This window comes from Astyanax mexicanus, unplaced genomic scaffold (genome assembly GCF_023375975.1).
Source record: "Astyanax mexicanus isolate ESR-SI-001 unplaced genomic scaffold, AstMex3_surface scaffold_31, whole genome shotgun sequence".
Classification (NCBI taxonomy): domain Eukaryota; kingdom Metazoa; phylum Chordata; class Actinopteri; order Characiformes; family Acestrorhamphidae; genus Astyanax; species Astyanax mexicanus.
The window spans coordinates 7,812,501-7,828,119 of NW_026040041.1; the positions used below are offsets into that span (position 1 = coordinate 7,812,501).

The window sequence follows — 15,619 nt, forward strand, 5'->3', positions numbered from 1 at the left end:
CACTTGGTTCAGAAAGAGGCTAAATGTTCTGTACTGAAATTAACAAAAATCAGATAATCAGATAAACGTGATGCTCCACAGAGAAAAACATCATCTGAGGCTGGAAAAAAACAACCACCTGTTTCTGAGTGTTGGGTCTTTGTTTTAAATGTTGAGTGTATAGAGTGTAGAGTTGAGTCTTTATTGGTAGTACTGAGTCTTTATTGTAAGTGCTGAGTCTAGATATATGCATTTATTGGCAATGTTGAGTCTTTATTGTGAGAGTTGAGTCAATATTGGTTGTCCTGAGTCTTTATTGTAAGAGTTGAGTCTAGAGTTGAGTCTTTATTGGTAATGTTGAGTCTTTATTGTAAGAGTTAAGTCTAGGGATGAGCCTTTATTGGCAATGTTGAGCCTTTATTGTGAGAGTTGAGTCTTTATTTGTAGTACTGAGTCTTTATTGTAAGAGTTGAGTCTAGAGTTGAGTCTTTATTGGTAATGTTGAGTCTTTATTGTAAGAGTTGAGTCTAGAGTTGAGTCTTTATTGGTAATGTTGAGTCTTTATTGTAAGAATTGAGTCTAGGGATGAGCCTTTATTGGTAATATTGAGTCTTTATTGTAAGAGTTGAGTCTAGGGATGAGCATTTATTGGTAATGTTGAGTCTTTATTGTAAGAGTTGAGTCTTTATTTGTAGTACTGAGTCTTTATTGTAAGAGTTGAGTCTCGATATGAGCCTTTAATGGTAGTGTTAAGTCTTTATTGTAAGAGTTGAGTCTAGAGATGAGCCTTTATTGTTAGTGTTGAGTCTTTGTTGTAAAAGTTGAGTCTTTATTGGTAATGTTGGGTCATTATTGTAAGAGTTGAGTCTAGAGTTGAGCATTTATTGGTAATGTTGAGTCTTTATTGGTAATATTGAGTCTATATTGTAAGAGTTGAGTCTTTATTGGTAATGTTGAGTCTTTATTGTAAGAGTTGAGTCTTTATTGTAAGAGTTGAGTCTTTATTGGTAATGTTGAGTCTTTATTGTAAGAGTTGAGTCTTTATTGGTAGTACTGAGTCTTTATTGTAAGAGTTGAGTCTAGAGATGAGCCTTTAATGGTAGTGTTAAGTCTTTATTGTAAGAGTTGAGTCTAGAGTTGAGCCTTTATTGTTAGTGTTGAGTCTTTATTGGTAATATTGAGTCTATATTGTAAGAGTTGAGTGTTTATTGGTAATGTTGAGTCTTTATTGTAAGAGTTGAGTCTTTATTGGTAATGTTGAGTCTTTATTGTAAGAGTTGAGTCTTTATTGTAAGAGTTGAGTCTTTATTGGTAATGTTGAGTCTTTATTGTAAGAATTGAGTCTAGAGTTGAGCATTCATTGGTAATGTTGAGTCTTTATTGTAATGTTGAGTCTTTATTGTAAGAGTTGAGTCTTTATTGTAAGAGTTGAGTCTAGAGATGAGCCTTTATTGGTAATGTTGAGTATTTATTGTTAATGTTGAGTCTTTATTATTAATGTTGAGTCTTTATTGTAAGAGTTGAGTCTTTATTGGTAATATTGAGTCTTTATTGTAAGGGTTGAGTCTAGAGATGAGCCTTTATTGGTAATGTTGAGACTTTATTGTAAGAGTTGAGTCTTTATTGGTAATGTTGAGTCTTTATTGTAAGAGTTGAGTCTAGAGTTGAGCATTCATTGGTAATGTTGAGTCTTTATTGGTAATGTTGAGTCTTTATTGTAAGAGTTAAGTCTTTATTGTAAGAGTTGAGTCTTTATTGGTAATTTTGAGTCTTTATTGGTAATGTTGAGCCTTTATTTGTAGTACTGAGTCTTTATTGTAAGAGTTGAGTCTAGAGTTGAGCATTCATTGGTAATGTTGAGTCTTTATTGGTAATGTTGAGTCTTTATTGTAAGAGTTAAGTCTTTATTGTAAGAGTTGAGTCTTTATTGGTAATTTTGAGTCTTTATTGGTAATGTTAGGTCTTTATTGGTAATATTGAGTCTATATTGTAAGAGTTGAGTCTTTATTGGTAATATGGAGTCTTTATTGTAAGAGTTGAGTCTAGAGATGACTCATCTCTAGATGAGCCTCTTAGGCCTTAAGACTCTTAGGCCTTGGTATTGTTTAAAGTTGATGTTTGGCAGTTTTAAAATAAATCACTGATTGTGAAACATCTAATTCTGGTCTGGTCTCCTCACTTCCCTCCTGTTCCCTTTGTTGCAACCATTTTTAAAAACGAGCCAACTTGGGTTGTAACAATTGGTAATGTTGAGTCTTTATTGTAAGAGTTGAGTCTTTATTGATAATGTTGAGTCTTTATTGTGAGAGTTGAGCCTTTATTTGTAGTACTGAGTCTTTATTGTAAGAGTTGAGTCTAGAGATGAGCCTTTATTGGTAGTGTTAAGTCTTTATTGTAAGAGTTGAGTCTAGAGATGAGCCTTTAATGTAAGAGTAGAGTCTTTATTGGTAATGTTGAGTCTTTATTGTAAGAGTTGAGTCTAGAGATGAGCCTTTATTGGTAGTGTTAAGTCTTTATTGTAAGAGTTGAGTCTAGAGATGAGCCTTTAATGTAAGAGTAGAGTCTTTATTGGTAATGTTGAGTCTTTATTGTGAGAGTTGAGCCTTTATTTGTAGTACTGAGTCTTTATTGTAAGAGTTGAGTCTAGAGATGAGCCTTTATTGGTAGTGTTAAGTCTTTATTGTAAGAGTTGAGTCTAGAGATGAGCCTTTAATGTAAGAGTAGAGTCTTTATTGGTAATGTTGAGTCTTTATTGTAAGAGTTGAGTCTAGAGATGAGCCTTTATTGGTAGTGTTAAGTCTTTATTGTAAGAGTTGAGTCTAGAGATGAGCCTTTAATGTAAGAGTAGAGTCTTTATTGGTAATGTTGAGTCTTTATTGTAAGAGTTGAGTCTAGAGATGAGCCTTTATTGGTAATGTTGAGACTTTATTGTAAGAGTTGAGTCTTTATTGGTAATGTTGAGTCTTTATTGTAAGAGTTGAGTCTAGAGATGAGCCTTTAATAGTAATGTTGAGTTTTTATTGTAAGAGTCGAGTGGAGAGTTGAGTCTTTATTGGTAATGTTGAGTCTTTATTGTAAGAGTTAAGTCTTTATTGTAAGAGTTGAGTCTTTATTGGTAATTTTGAGTCTTTATTGGTAATGTTGAGCCTTTATTTGTAGTACTGAGTCTTTATTGTAAGAGTTGAGTCTAGAGATGAGCCTTTATTGTTAGTGTTGAGTCTTTGTTGTAAAAGTTGAGTCTTTATTGGTAATGTTGAGTCTTTATTGTAAGAGTTGAGTCTAGAGTTGAGCATTTATTGGTAATGTTGAGTCTTTATTGGTAATGTTGAGTCTTTATTGTAAGAGTAGAGTCTTTATTGGTAATGTTGAGTCTTTATTGTAAGAGTTGAGTCTTTATTGTAAGAGTTGAGTCTAGAGATGAGCCTTTATTGGTAATGTTGAGTATTTATTGTTAATGTTGAGTCTTTATTGGTAATGTTGAGTCTTTATTGTAAGAGTTGAGTCTTTATTGGTAATATTGAGTCTTTATTGTAAGGGTTGAGTCTAGAGATGAGCCTTTATTGGTAATGTTGAGACTTTATTGTAAGAGTTGAGTCTTTATTGGTAATGTTGAGTCTTTATTGTAAGAGTTGAGTCTAGAGTTGAGCATTCATTGGTAATGTTGAGTCTTTATTGGTAATGTTGAGTCTTTATTGTAAGAGTTAAGTCTTTATTGTAAGAGTTGAGTCTTTATTGGTAATGTTGAGTCTTTATTTGTAATGTTGAGCCTTTATTTGTAGTACTGAGTCTTTATTGTAAGAGTTGAGTCTAGAGATGAGCCTTTATTGGTAGTGTTAAGTCTTTATTGTAAGAGTTGAGTCTAGAGATGAGCCTTTATTGTTAGTGTTGAGTCTTTGTTGTAAAAGTTGAGTCTTTATTGGTAATGTTGAGTCTTTATTGTAAGAGTTGAGTCTAGAGTTGAGTCTTTATTGGTAATGTTGAGTCTTTATTGGTAATGTTGAGTCTTTATTGTAAGAGTTAAGTCTTTATTGTAAGAGTTGAGTCTTTATTGGTAATGTTGAGTCTTTATTGTGAGAGTTGAGCCTTTATTTGTAGTACTGAGTCTTTATTGTAAGAGTTGAGTCTAGAGATGAGCCTTTATTGGTAGTGTTAAGTCTTTATTGTAAGAGTTGAGTCTAGAGATGAGCCTTTATTGTAAGAGTAGAGTCTTTATTGGTAATGTTGAGTCTTTATTGTAAGAGTTGATTCTTTATTGGTAATGTTGGGTCATTATTGTAAGAGTTGAGTCTAGAGTTGAGTATTTATTGTTAATGTTGAGTCTTTATTGGTAATGTTGAGTCTTTATTGTAAGAGTTGAGTCTTTATTGGTAATATTGAGTCTTTATTGTAAGAGTTGAGTCTAGAGATGAGCCTTTATTGGTAATGTTGACACTTTATTGTAAGAGTTGAGTCTTTATTGGTAATGTTGAGTCTTCATTGTAAGAGTTGAGTCTAGAGTTGAGCATTCATTGGTAATGTTGAGTCTTTATGGGTAATGTTGAGTCTTTATTGGTAATATTGAGTCTATATTGTAAGAGTTGAGTCTTTATTGGTAATATGGAGTCTTTATTGTAAGAGTTGAGTCTAGAGATGACTCATCTCTAGATGAGCCTCTTAGGCCTTAAGACTCTTAGGCCTTGGTATTGTTTAAAGTTGATGTTTGGCAGTTTTAAAATAAATCACTGATTGTGAAACATCTAATTCTGGTCTGGTCTCCTCACTTCCCTCCTGTTCCCTTTGTTGCAACCATTTTTAAAAACGAGCCAACTTGGGTTGTAACAATTGGTAATGTTGAGTCTTTATTGTAAGAGTTGAGTCTTTATTGATAATGTTGAGTCTTTATTGTGAGAGTTGAGCCTTTATTTGTAGTACTGAGTCTTTATTGTAAGAGTTGAGTCTAGAGATGAGCCTTTATTGGTAGTGTTAAGTCTTTATTGTAAGAGTTGAGTCTAGAGATGAGCCTTTAATGTAAGAGTAGAGTCTTTATTGGTAATGTTGAGTCTTTATTATAAGCGTTGAGTCTAGAGATGAGCCTTTATTGGTAGTGTTAAGTCTTTATTGTAAGAGTTGAGTCTAGAGATGAGCCTTTAATGTAAGAGTAGAGTCTTTATTGGTAATGTTGAGTCTTTATTGTAAGAGTTGAGTCTAGAGATGAGCCTTTATTGGTAATGTTGAGACTTTATTGTAAGAGTTGAGTCTTTATTGGTAATGTTGAGTCTTTATTGTAAGAGTTGAGTCTAGAGATGAGCCTTTAATAGTAATGTTGAGTTTTTATTGTAAGAGTCGAGTGGAGAGTTGAGTCTTTATTGGTAATGTTGAGTCTTTATTGTAAGAGTTGAATCTTTATTGGTAACGTTGAGTCTTTATTGTAAGAGTTGAATCTTTATTGGTAACGTTGAGTCTTTATTGTAAGAGTGAGTCTTTATTGGTAATGTTGAGTTTTATTGTAAGAGTTGAGTCTTTATTGTAAGTGCTGAGTCTTCATTGTAAGAGTTGAGTATAGAGTTGATCCTTTATTGGTAATGTTGAGTCTTTATTCTAAGTGTTGAGTGTTGTAAGTGTTGAGTTTGGTGTTGAATCTTTATTGTAAGATACACAGCTGGTACCTGGCATCACGGTCTTGTTGCAGGCCACACATTTGGAGGAGAACTCGCTGCAGTAGCAGTCGTTACACAGCAGGGCGTCGTCCTGACAGGTGAAGGGCTCCTCAGCCAGCGAGCGCTCACAGCGAGAACAGCGGAAACACTCCTCATGATAGTGGTGATCATCATAGTACAGCTCCTACAGGAATATAGCACAGATTTCACACAGAGTCATGTTAAACACGATGCGCTAATTTCCCAGACAGGGATTGAGATTACGCTTGGACTGAACAGCATTTCAAATGACAATTTTCCATTCAAAGGAAAATAGTAAGTCTTACTAAGAGTCTAAAGAACTGTACAGCAGAACTTAAAGAGTCTAATGTCAAAATTTCTAGGTTACTTGACATTAAGAACATAAGTTTTGAGCTCTGGAATAATGGAGTACTTTTAGGATGAGCTGGTGTTCCAGAACTTGATGTCCAACGGATGCTTTCAGCTGTGAGGCTGATTGCCAACAAATCGTCCTTAATGGGTTGGCAACCAACAGGTGAGTTGAACCAGGTGTGCTTGAATAGGATAAGCAACAAACTCTGCAGGAACTAGAATTGCCCACTCCTGAGTAAACAAGAGTAAAGTTTATGTGGCAGTGGTTTGCATCGTACCTGGAAGACCATTCCTACCAGGTAATGTGGCAAGGGACAACATCTGCTCCATGCAGGCTCTCCAGTGGGGTTCCACAAGGCTCAGTGCTTGGTCCTCTTCTTTTCTCACTATATACTCTATGCTCTCTGGGTAAAATAATATCTTCTCATGAATTCACATAAAACGTCTATGCTAATGAAACTCATAGAAGAACTAATCCTTTCCTTTTCCTGCATCTCAGCATGTCTCAGTGATGTCTCATCGTGGATGAGTTCTCTCTGTACCAAGAGCTCTTAGAGCTTCTAGTTCAGTTCGGCTCGAACCACCATCCCTCAAAACCCACAGAAAACCACAAACATCCCGACTCTTTCCTGTTCTAGTGGACCAAGATGGTGGAATGAACTTCCACTGGGTGAAAGAACAGCTCAGAGAGTCACTTGCGGTCTTTAAACGCCGACCGAAGAAATCCTATGGTTCTAAGCTTGTTAAAGCTCTATGTATCTCTTGATCCTTGTCTCCACAAACTAGCTATGGATATTTTGAAGTAACAAAGAAGCACTGTTGTTGTAAGTGGCTCTGGATAAGGGCACCAGCTAAATACCTTAAACGTAAATGCAAATGTAAACCCTCTGGAGACTGTAAACTCTGTAGACTCTGTCTACGATAATTACGCAAATTCCCTCAGAGTGCAGACCTTCCTCGTCAGAGATTCATCAGGAGTTGGGAGTTCTGTATACAACACATCACACATGACCTTTCCCTGTTTGCGTAAAACCATCCACTGTCTTCCAGAAGAGCAGCGCTTCTCCAGGAACATCTCCTCCACTGTGTACTCCAGGCTGGGACTGTGATTAGAAAGAGGCTTTACTTGTCCAGCCGAACGATTCTACACTTTATTTTGACCGTGGAGGGACCGTGCCTCCGATAGTGAGGACTAATCTCCCCGCTCTGCTTACATTCCTCCAGAACCCGATGATGAAACCAGTTCAGGACTCCCTGAGAGAAAGCAGCCGCTCGTTACGGGGGGCCAGAGCAATGCCGAACCGTGCAAACACAGATACAGACACTGCGTGACGGACGACGTCGTTAGAGTCGCAGAAAAAACATGAACCAGAACTTATTGCTGAGCTCCCAGAGAGAGAGAAAGAGATTAAGAGGGAGGGAACAAGAGTGACAGATCAAGATGGGACGAAAAGCAAGAGATGAGGAGACCCAGGTCAGCTCTGTTCAGTTTTATTTACTCTAGTTCTGCTCAGATTTAAAGCAAACTTTACCACCAGAGAAAATCCACAGCTCCATGTTTAACCCATCTGGCCTGGGAACTCACAATAGTGACTAGGGGCACCAACAAGAGTTGGGTATCTTGCTCAGTAGTACCTTGGTCATGGATGCTGTCTTGCAGATTAAGACCTTGCAGTGCCTCTAAACTCTAAAAGTCTAAAAAAGACTCCACCTCTTTCATCTCAATGGGAGTAATGAAGGGAGGAGTGGCATCTATCTACACCCAGGATCCAGGATTTGAACTCGCAGCTCTTTGGCATCTGCTAAGCCACTGGGAGCACCTACTTCTTCATCTTTGACCTGTAGACCATGACTGTCCACTCAAATGGACAAAAATGGAAACCCCTCAAATGAGCATCCTTCAAATGAACACTAGTATGGTGCTTTCAGCTTGTCCAGAAATGCATGTGCTCAGCTCCTAATGAGGGAGAAGCTATATATGTATATATGTACAGCTCTGGAAAACATTAGGAGACAACTTCAGTTTCTGAATCAGTTTATCTGATTTTGCTATTTATAGGTTTATGTTTGAGTAAAATGAACATTGTTGTTTTATTCTATAAACTACGGACAACATTTCTCCCAAATTTCAATTGTTCCAAATTGTCATTGTCAAAGAAACTCATTATTTTTAGTGGTCTTATATATATTATGTTGCACTGTCAATGGTTTGTGCTGGCCTAATTTTGGGGACAGGGGATGCCTGATAACAACATGCTGATTTTTGGCACTGACCCCTTTTACTCCACAAACGGATTTGTTGGTAATTTTTTTTTACCAATACAAAAACGAGACTTATCACTGAAGATGAGTCACTCAATGTTTAGCAAAGAGTAAATACACTGCAAAAAATCCATTGGCCAAAACTAGATCAAATTAATTTAAATTGAGACATAAATTCTTAAACTAAGCAAAAAAATCTGCCAATAGGGTAAGCTAAATGTTCTTATGAAGTATTCTTAAAATAAGCAATGACAAAGCCCCAAAATGAGTGAAGTAAGACTCAAATCAAGCAAAATATTTTATTTTCTAGCTTAAATTTCTACACAAGTATCAGAATAACTTGACTGGTGACTCATTGTGTTTATTTTGAGTTCAAATGACATAAAATAAGATGAAAAGTCTAAGTAAGACTGAATAAGATAATTATTCCTAAAATAAGTAAGACAATCTTACATTTACAATTTACAAGACTAAACATTCTTATCAGAGCAAGAAATAAGATTTATTGCTTTCAAACGAAATAGTTTAACTTGCTAAGATTTCATTTTTTGCAGTGTAGAGATTCAGGCAGAGAGAGAAGGAGGCCAAAATAAACAGTGTATTTTATTTACTGAGTCCCTGCAGCTCTATAACTCAGTGCTGTATGTTAGTGTAGTGTCCCCCAACACACACACACACACACACACACACACACACACACACACAAACTGTGCAGTGTTTGGGGTCACTGCTCCACACTCTAATCTCCTGAGTTCACTCGCACTGACCGAGACCCCCGCCAACACACTGCTCAGCCAAACTCCACACAATCAGCCCCCAGAGAGGAAACACACACACACACACGCAAAACACAGTATGGATTTTCCTATATTATACCTTTACTATGTACTTTAATACATATTAATACCTTAATTTTTCCTTAAATTTGATGTGCGTATTTAAACATTTATGTGCATAAGTACATTTAATGTAATTTCTTTATGTGCATTGTAAACAATTTGCATTGTATTATTTTATCCTGTGTTTGTGTTTAAAATGTACTGTTTGTTTTTACTGTATATGTCACAGCATTTCATTATGGAATGTATAAAATAACATTTTCTGCATTTTTTGCTGTATATTTCTAAATATATGTTATTATATACTATCTTGTGTGCATTTTAATTAAATTGTACTGTATTACAAATTTATCAAATTTGACTGTATCAGTTTTGCTGTATGTACTGTAAACAATGCATAAAATGAAATGGCAAAAACAAGTCAAAACATATAAGCCATTGCAAAGTCTCAAAATGAGTTAAATAAGACTTAAATCAAGCAACGAAAATATATATATTTTTCACTTATTAATAACTGGTTAATAACTTAATCAGTGACTTTTTGTGCTTATTTTGATTCAAATGACTTTAAAAAAGGTGAAAATTTGAAATAATACTGATGAAGAGTGTTAATCTTAAAATAGATCATTTTAAGTGCTTTAATGTAATTTTTCTCAGTGTTTTCTGTAAGTGTATATAGTGTTACTGTAATAATCACTGACCCGTGAGTTGTGTCCGATGAGCTCCTTGCAGCCCTGGCAGATGTTGGCGAAGAGGCGATCGTAGCAGGGCACGCAGTGCGGCACGTCATCCACCTGGATATACTTCCTCCCGTACAGAGAGTCTTTACAGTTCTCACAGTTAAACTGCTCGCTCATCCTGACCCTACACAGCACAACACCAACACACACACACACACACACACACACACAACAGTTTGTCAGAAAGCCAGTAGCATCATGATCACTGAGTGTGAGAGAACAGAACACTATTACAGATATCAAGTGGAACATTTAAAAACAGCTGTTTCCTCCTGTTTTAACTCTTTACTAACTACTGATTTCTCAAAGATTAGCTCACAGAAAGAGAGAAACACACTCAAACACACACAGCAGAGAAACACACTCAAACACACACAGCAGAGAAACACACTCAAACACACACAGCAGAGAAACACACTCAAACACACACAGCAGAGAAACACACTCAAACACACACAGCAGAGAAACACACACAGCAGAGAAATACTCTTAAACACACACAGCAGAGAAACACACTCAAACACACACAGCAGAGAAACACACACAAACACACACAGCAGAGAAACACACTCAAACACACACAGCAGAGAAACACACTCAAACACACACATTGTTGATAAATCCAGCTTTAAAAATAGCTAAAATCCACACTTTTACAGAAATAAAATCAGTATTGTACAGCTAAAAACATATAGCAGCTATTCAGTGCATTTTTACAAGTCTGTTATGTATCATATTTATATTCATACCCATTACACTGGGCAACATGAACTGCAAATATTTTGTGTGATCACAGTTTTATTACAAATAGCAAATCCTTGGTTTTGCTACTTGGTTTATGACTACATTTCCCATCATTCTTTTCTTTCTCCTTTAAAGGAGCAGACTGTAGCCGCAGTGCTGTAGAGTTTTAGGCATGTTTAACTCTGAACAAAAGGTCAGGACTCTGTCAGTTCACTCACACAGAGCACAAACACTGACCACTCTGTTTTTATCTATTGTCCAGCAAGAATGTTCCAGATGTCCAGCGACCGGCTAAACTTTCCCAGTAAGAAGCTGCGCTCGGAAAAGCTGCTTTAACCCTGAAATATTTAGAGTCATAACAATTTTTATATTAGTTACGCAATTATATTATATATCGTTACCTAATAATATGAATGTAATTACATACTGAATCAGTTTGCTGACAGATAATTTATTTTATTATATTATATTATTATTCTTATATTATATTATATTTCTGCTCTGTATCGGCAGGTTTTAACATAAAATATCACTTTCTCTGCTTTTATTTAATGGGCTATAAGTGTAAAGCACGGTTTGGTTTGGTTTGGCTTGAGCTGGGTTGTGTAGCGTTGGGCTGTGTTGTCTTGGTTTGTCTTGTCTTGTCTTCTCTGTCCTGCCTTGTGTTGGTTTGTCTTGTATTCTCTGTCCTGTCTTGTCTTGTCTTCTCTGTCCTGCCTTGTGTTGGTTTGTCTTGTCTTCTCTGTCCTGCCTTGTGTTGGTTTGTCTTGTATTCTCTGTCCTGTCTTGTCTTGTCTTCTCTGTCCTGCCTTGTGTTGGTTTGTCTTGTATTCTCTGTCCTGCCTTGTGTTGGTTTGTCTTGTATTCTCTGTCCTGTCTTGTCTTGTCTTGTCCCGTCTTGTGTTTGCCTTGTTTTTCTTGTCTCTTCATGACCTGAATTGTCTTGGATCGGTTTGTGTTGGTTTGGTTTGGTTTGGATTGGATTGTTTGTTTAGTGTTGATTTGTCTTGTCTTCTTGTACCTTGTCCTGTCTTGTGTTAGTTTGTTTTGTGTAGGCTTGGTTTATTTTGTCTTGGCTTGTTTTGTCTTGTGTAGGGTCAGTTTATTTTATCTTGTCTTGTGTAGGGTTGATTTGTCCTGTCTTGTCTTGTTTTTTTTGTGTAGTTTTGGATTATTTTTTCTTGTCTTGTGTAGGGTTGATTTGTCCTGTCTTGTCTTGTTTTTTTGTGTAGTTTTGGATTATTTTTTCTTGTCTTGTGTAGGGTTGATTTGTCCTGTCTTGTCTTGTTTTTTTGTGTAGTTTTGGATTAATTTGTCTTGTCTTGTGTAGGGTTGATTTGTCCCGTCTTGTTTTGTCTTCTGTAAGATTGGTTTATTTTGTCTTCTCTTGTGTGTGTTTGGTTTGTCCTGTCTTTTGATGGTTTGGTTTGTCTTGTCTTGTTTTGTCTTGTGATAGTTTGTTTTGTTTTGCCTTGTCTTGCTTTCTCTTGTGTAGGTTTGGTGTGTCCTGTCTTGTTATGGTTTGCCTTGTCTTTTCTTGTCTTGTCTAGTGCTGGTCTGAATTGTTACAGAGAAGCTAGCAGGCTTGTGACTGGTTTGTGTTTGTTTTGCTTGTTTGGGTTAGGTGGTGTTGGGTTGTGATGGTGTGTGTTGTGTTGTTTTGTATTGTTGTGACTAATCTGGTCTTTTCTTGTCTTGATTAGAGTTAGTACTATTTATATATTAGTTACACAATAATATTACATATAGTTACATACTAATATGAATGTAATTACATACTTAATCAGTTTTCTGTCAGATTATATAATATATATTTATATTTCTCAACATGAAATATCACTTTCTGAAATTATTCTAAACTCATGATGAGACTGAGAGTTTACACTCACTGTTTACGCTCAGTCCCTCTGCTTTATTTAATGGGCTGTGAGTGAAAAGCAGCTAAACACATTGTCAGGGGAGGCGTTTGATGGAATAAACAGTGTGGGGGAGCAGAGCAACAATGGCCTTCCTTCCTCCTGCTGAGCTACTGACGGTTCCTCCCCGTCCCCACAGTCCCAATACAATCCTCACAGTCCCCTACAGTCCCTACAGCTTCAACACAGCCCAACACAGCCCTGTCCAGCTGCAGATCCCAGCTTTACTCACGGAGCTGCGCTGCCTGGACACGCACCGACACTCTGGAGTTCGAAAGGTCAAACCTCAGGATGCTTTTAGTAAAGGATGCTTCTCTGACCTTCACTGGCCGCTTTATTAGAAACACTCACAGTTGTGATAAGGGTAGTTTCCTGTAATGTCACTGTATCTGATAAAAACTACTTTCCAACTATGTTTTTCCCAGTCCTTCCACACAAACAGAAAACAGACACTCAGAAACAAAAGAACGAAAGAAAGAAAGAAAGAACGAAGTAGTTAAGGGTCATGTTGGGTTGTGTTGAGTTGATTTAGTTTGGTTTGAATTGGCTTTAACTGGGTTGGGTAGTTTAGGGGTGTGTTGTGATGGTTTGTGTTGAGTTGGGTTGTGTTGGGTTGGGCTGGGATGTGTTGAGTTGGGTTGGGTTGTTTTGGGTTGTCTTGGATTGTGTTCTATTGGGTCGCGTTGAGTTGATTTAGGTTGGTTTGGCTTGGCTTAAACTGAGTTGGGTAGGGTAGGGTTGTGTTGTGTTTGGTAGGGGTTGGGTTGCGCAGTGTCGTGTTGGTTTGAGATGGATTGTGTTGTGTTAGATTTTGTTGAGTTGGGCTGGAATGTGTTGGGTTGTGTTGAGTTGATTTAGTTTGGTTTGGCTTGCACTAGATTGGGTAGGGAAGGGCTGTGTTGTGATGGGCTGTGTTAGATTTTGTTGTGTTGTCTTGGGTTGGGATGTTTTGGGTTGAGTTGGGTTGTGTTGTGTTGATTTGGTTTGGTTTGGCTTGGCTTGATGGGTTGTGTTGGATAGGGGTTGGGTTGTCTTGCCTTTTCTTGTGTTGTTCTTGTGTAGCTTGACTTGTCCAGTGTTGGTTTGTATAGGTTTGCTTAGTTTTGGCTTGTGTTAGTTTGTCCTGTCATGTCATTGTCTTGTCTGTCTTGTCTTGTCTATCCTCTCTGTGTTGGTTTGTCTTGTCTTGTCTTGTCTTGACTAGTCTTGGATTGGTTTGTGTTGGTTTGTTTTAATTTGGCTTGGCTTATATTGTTTTTTCTTGTGTTGATTTTATTTGTATTGGCTTGTCTTTCCCTTTCTTGTCTTGTCTTGTCCTCACTTGTCTTCTCTGTCCTGTCTTACGTTGGTTTGTCTTGTCCTGTCTTGCCTTGCATTGTCTTGTCTCACCTTGTGTTTGCATGTTTTGTCTTGTCATGTCTTGTCTTGTTTTGTCCTGTCTTGTCTTTGCTGGTCATGTCTTGCCTTGTCTTTTGAGTTAGGTTGAGTTGGACTGTGAAGAACTAATAGAGGAAGCTCTTCTTGGTGAGTGCTCTGCTTTAAGTGAATGTCCCTCGCTCTGCTGAGTGTCTCTTAGTGAACTGGACGGATCTGTGTACATTAATGAACACCTTGTCGGACAGGGTGACGGATGGACTCTCAGAGCTTTCAGCTTCCAGACACTCGGGCAAATGATGAGCAGGCCCCCTTCTGTCCATCCTATTGTTTCCTTTGACTCTTGACATTTTGTTCCGTGTACTCCTGGCTGGCAGGATGGAAACAGAGCGCAGGGTGCCATTCCTTACGTAAGTTTTTTAAGAGGTGCAGGATTGAGGGGCAATAAAGCCCTGAGTGGGCACATGTGTTATTATAATCATAATCCTGCGGTCCTAACAATAGGCCTGTTTAGTCTACACGTGTTGTTTTTTATTAAAGACAGGAGATGGGACAATAGACAGACTGCTGAACACGAGCTCATCTGGAAATATCTCAACATCACAGACAGTCCTAGTTTTACACTGGAGCTACAGGGCTGACACTGATGAAAATCCACCTAAATCCAGTATCGTAAGCTGGTATCTGGTCTGTTATGTATCTTGTCTAAATTGTTAATGCAGTTAAAAAGCTTGATTAACTTGATGGAATTGACCTTCCAGCATGTCTCAGTGCTAGTGGACCAGCTCTAAAGCTAGTGGACCAGCACTGGGTATGCTTGAGTTGAGTTGAGTTGATGGTTTAGCTGATTTACCACAATAGTTGGTCAGATTTCCAGGTGTACCAAATTGGTAAAGATTTTGGCCCAGTTTGGTCAAGCATTGACCAAGACCAACATGTCCGAGCAGATTGACCAACATGACACAGCTGGCCAAACAATATTACCAAGCTGGTCAAAAATCTTAGTCATATTAAACATACTGGTCGACCAGCTTGGTAATATTTATCATTAGCAACATGATCAAGCTGGTCAACCAGTATGACTAATATGACCAAGCAGTTGACCAACATGACCAAGCAGGTTAACCAGCAAGACCATCATGACCAAGCTTTTTGACCAGCAATAACAATATTTCTAAGCAGGTTCACCAGCATGACCAACATGGACAGGTTGGTTGACCATAATGATCAGCAAGGCCAACATAACCATGCTGGTTGACCATAGTGACCTGCAAGACCAATACAAACAAGCTAGTCTAACAGCATGACCAACAAGACCATGACAGTCAAACAGCAAGATCAACATTACCAATCTGGTAGACCAGCATGACCAACAAGACCAACATTACAAAGCTAGTCAACCATCATGACCAACAATTCAATGATAGTCAAACAGCAAGACCAGTATTTACGAAGCTGGTTGACCAGTGTGACCAACATGACCAAACTAGTCAACCAGCATGACCAACAAAACCACGATAGTCAAACAGCAAGACCAGTATTACCAAGCTGGTTAACTGGCATGACCAACAAGACCAAGATGACCAAGCTAGTCAACCATCATGATAAAAAGACCATAATAGTCAATTAGCAAGACCAACATAACCAAGCCAGTCAACCAGCATGACCAACAAGACCATCAATCAGTAGGACCAACATTACCAACAGATGGTTAACCATGGTTACCTATTATACAGTCGCTGCCTTACAGAGAATCA

At 37.6% G+C, this 15,619-nt stretch overlaps 2 protein-coding genes across 2 annotated transcripts in view; one reads left to right on the top strand and one right to left on the bottom strand.

Moving 5' to 3' along the window:
• Nucleotides 1–15,619, top strand: part of eva1bb (eva-1 homolog Bb (C. elegans)) — a 519,072-nt gene that overhangs the window by 216,840 nt on the left and 286,613 nt on the right. The window lies entirely within an intron of this gene.
• fhl3b (four and a half LIM domains 3b) overlaps nt 1–15,619 on the bottom strand; it is a 47,844-nt gene that overhangs the window by 11,789 nt on the left and 20,436 nt on the right. Inside the window, exons 3-4 of the mRNA XM_049472939.1 lie at nt 9,790–9,952; nt 5,625–5,799 (exon numbers count right to left, since the gene is read on the bottom strand). Coding sequence (XP_049328896.1) covers nt 5,625–5,799; nt 9,790–9,945 — 331 coding nt within the window. The 5' untranslated portion in view covers nt 9,946–9,952. The remainder of the gene's footprint in view (nt 1–5,624; nt 5,800–9,789; nt 9,953–15,619) is intronic.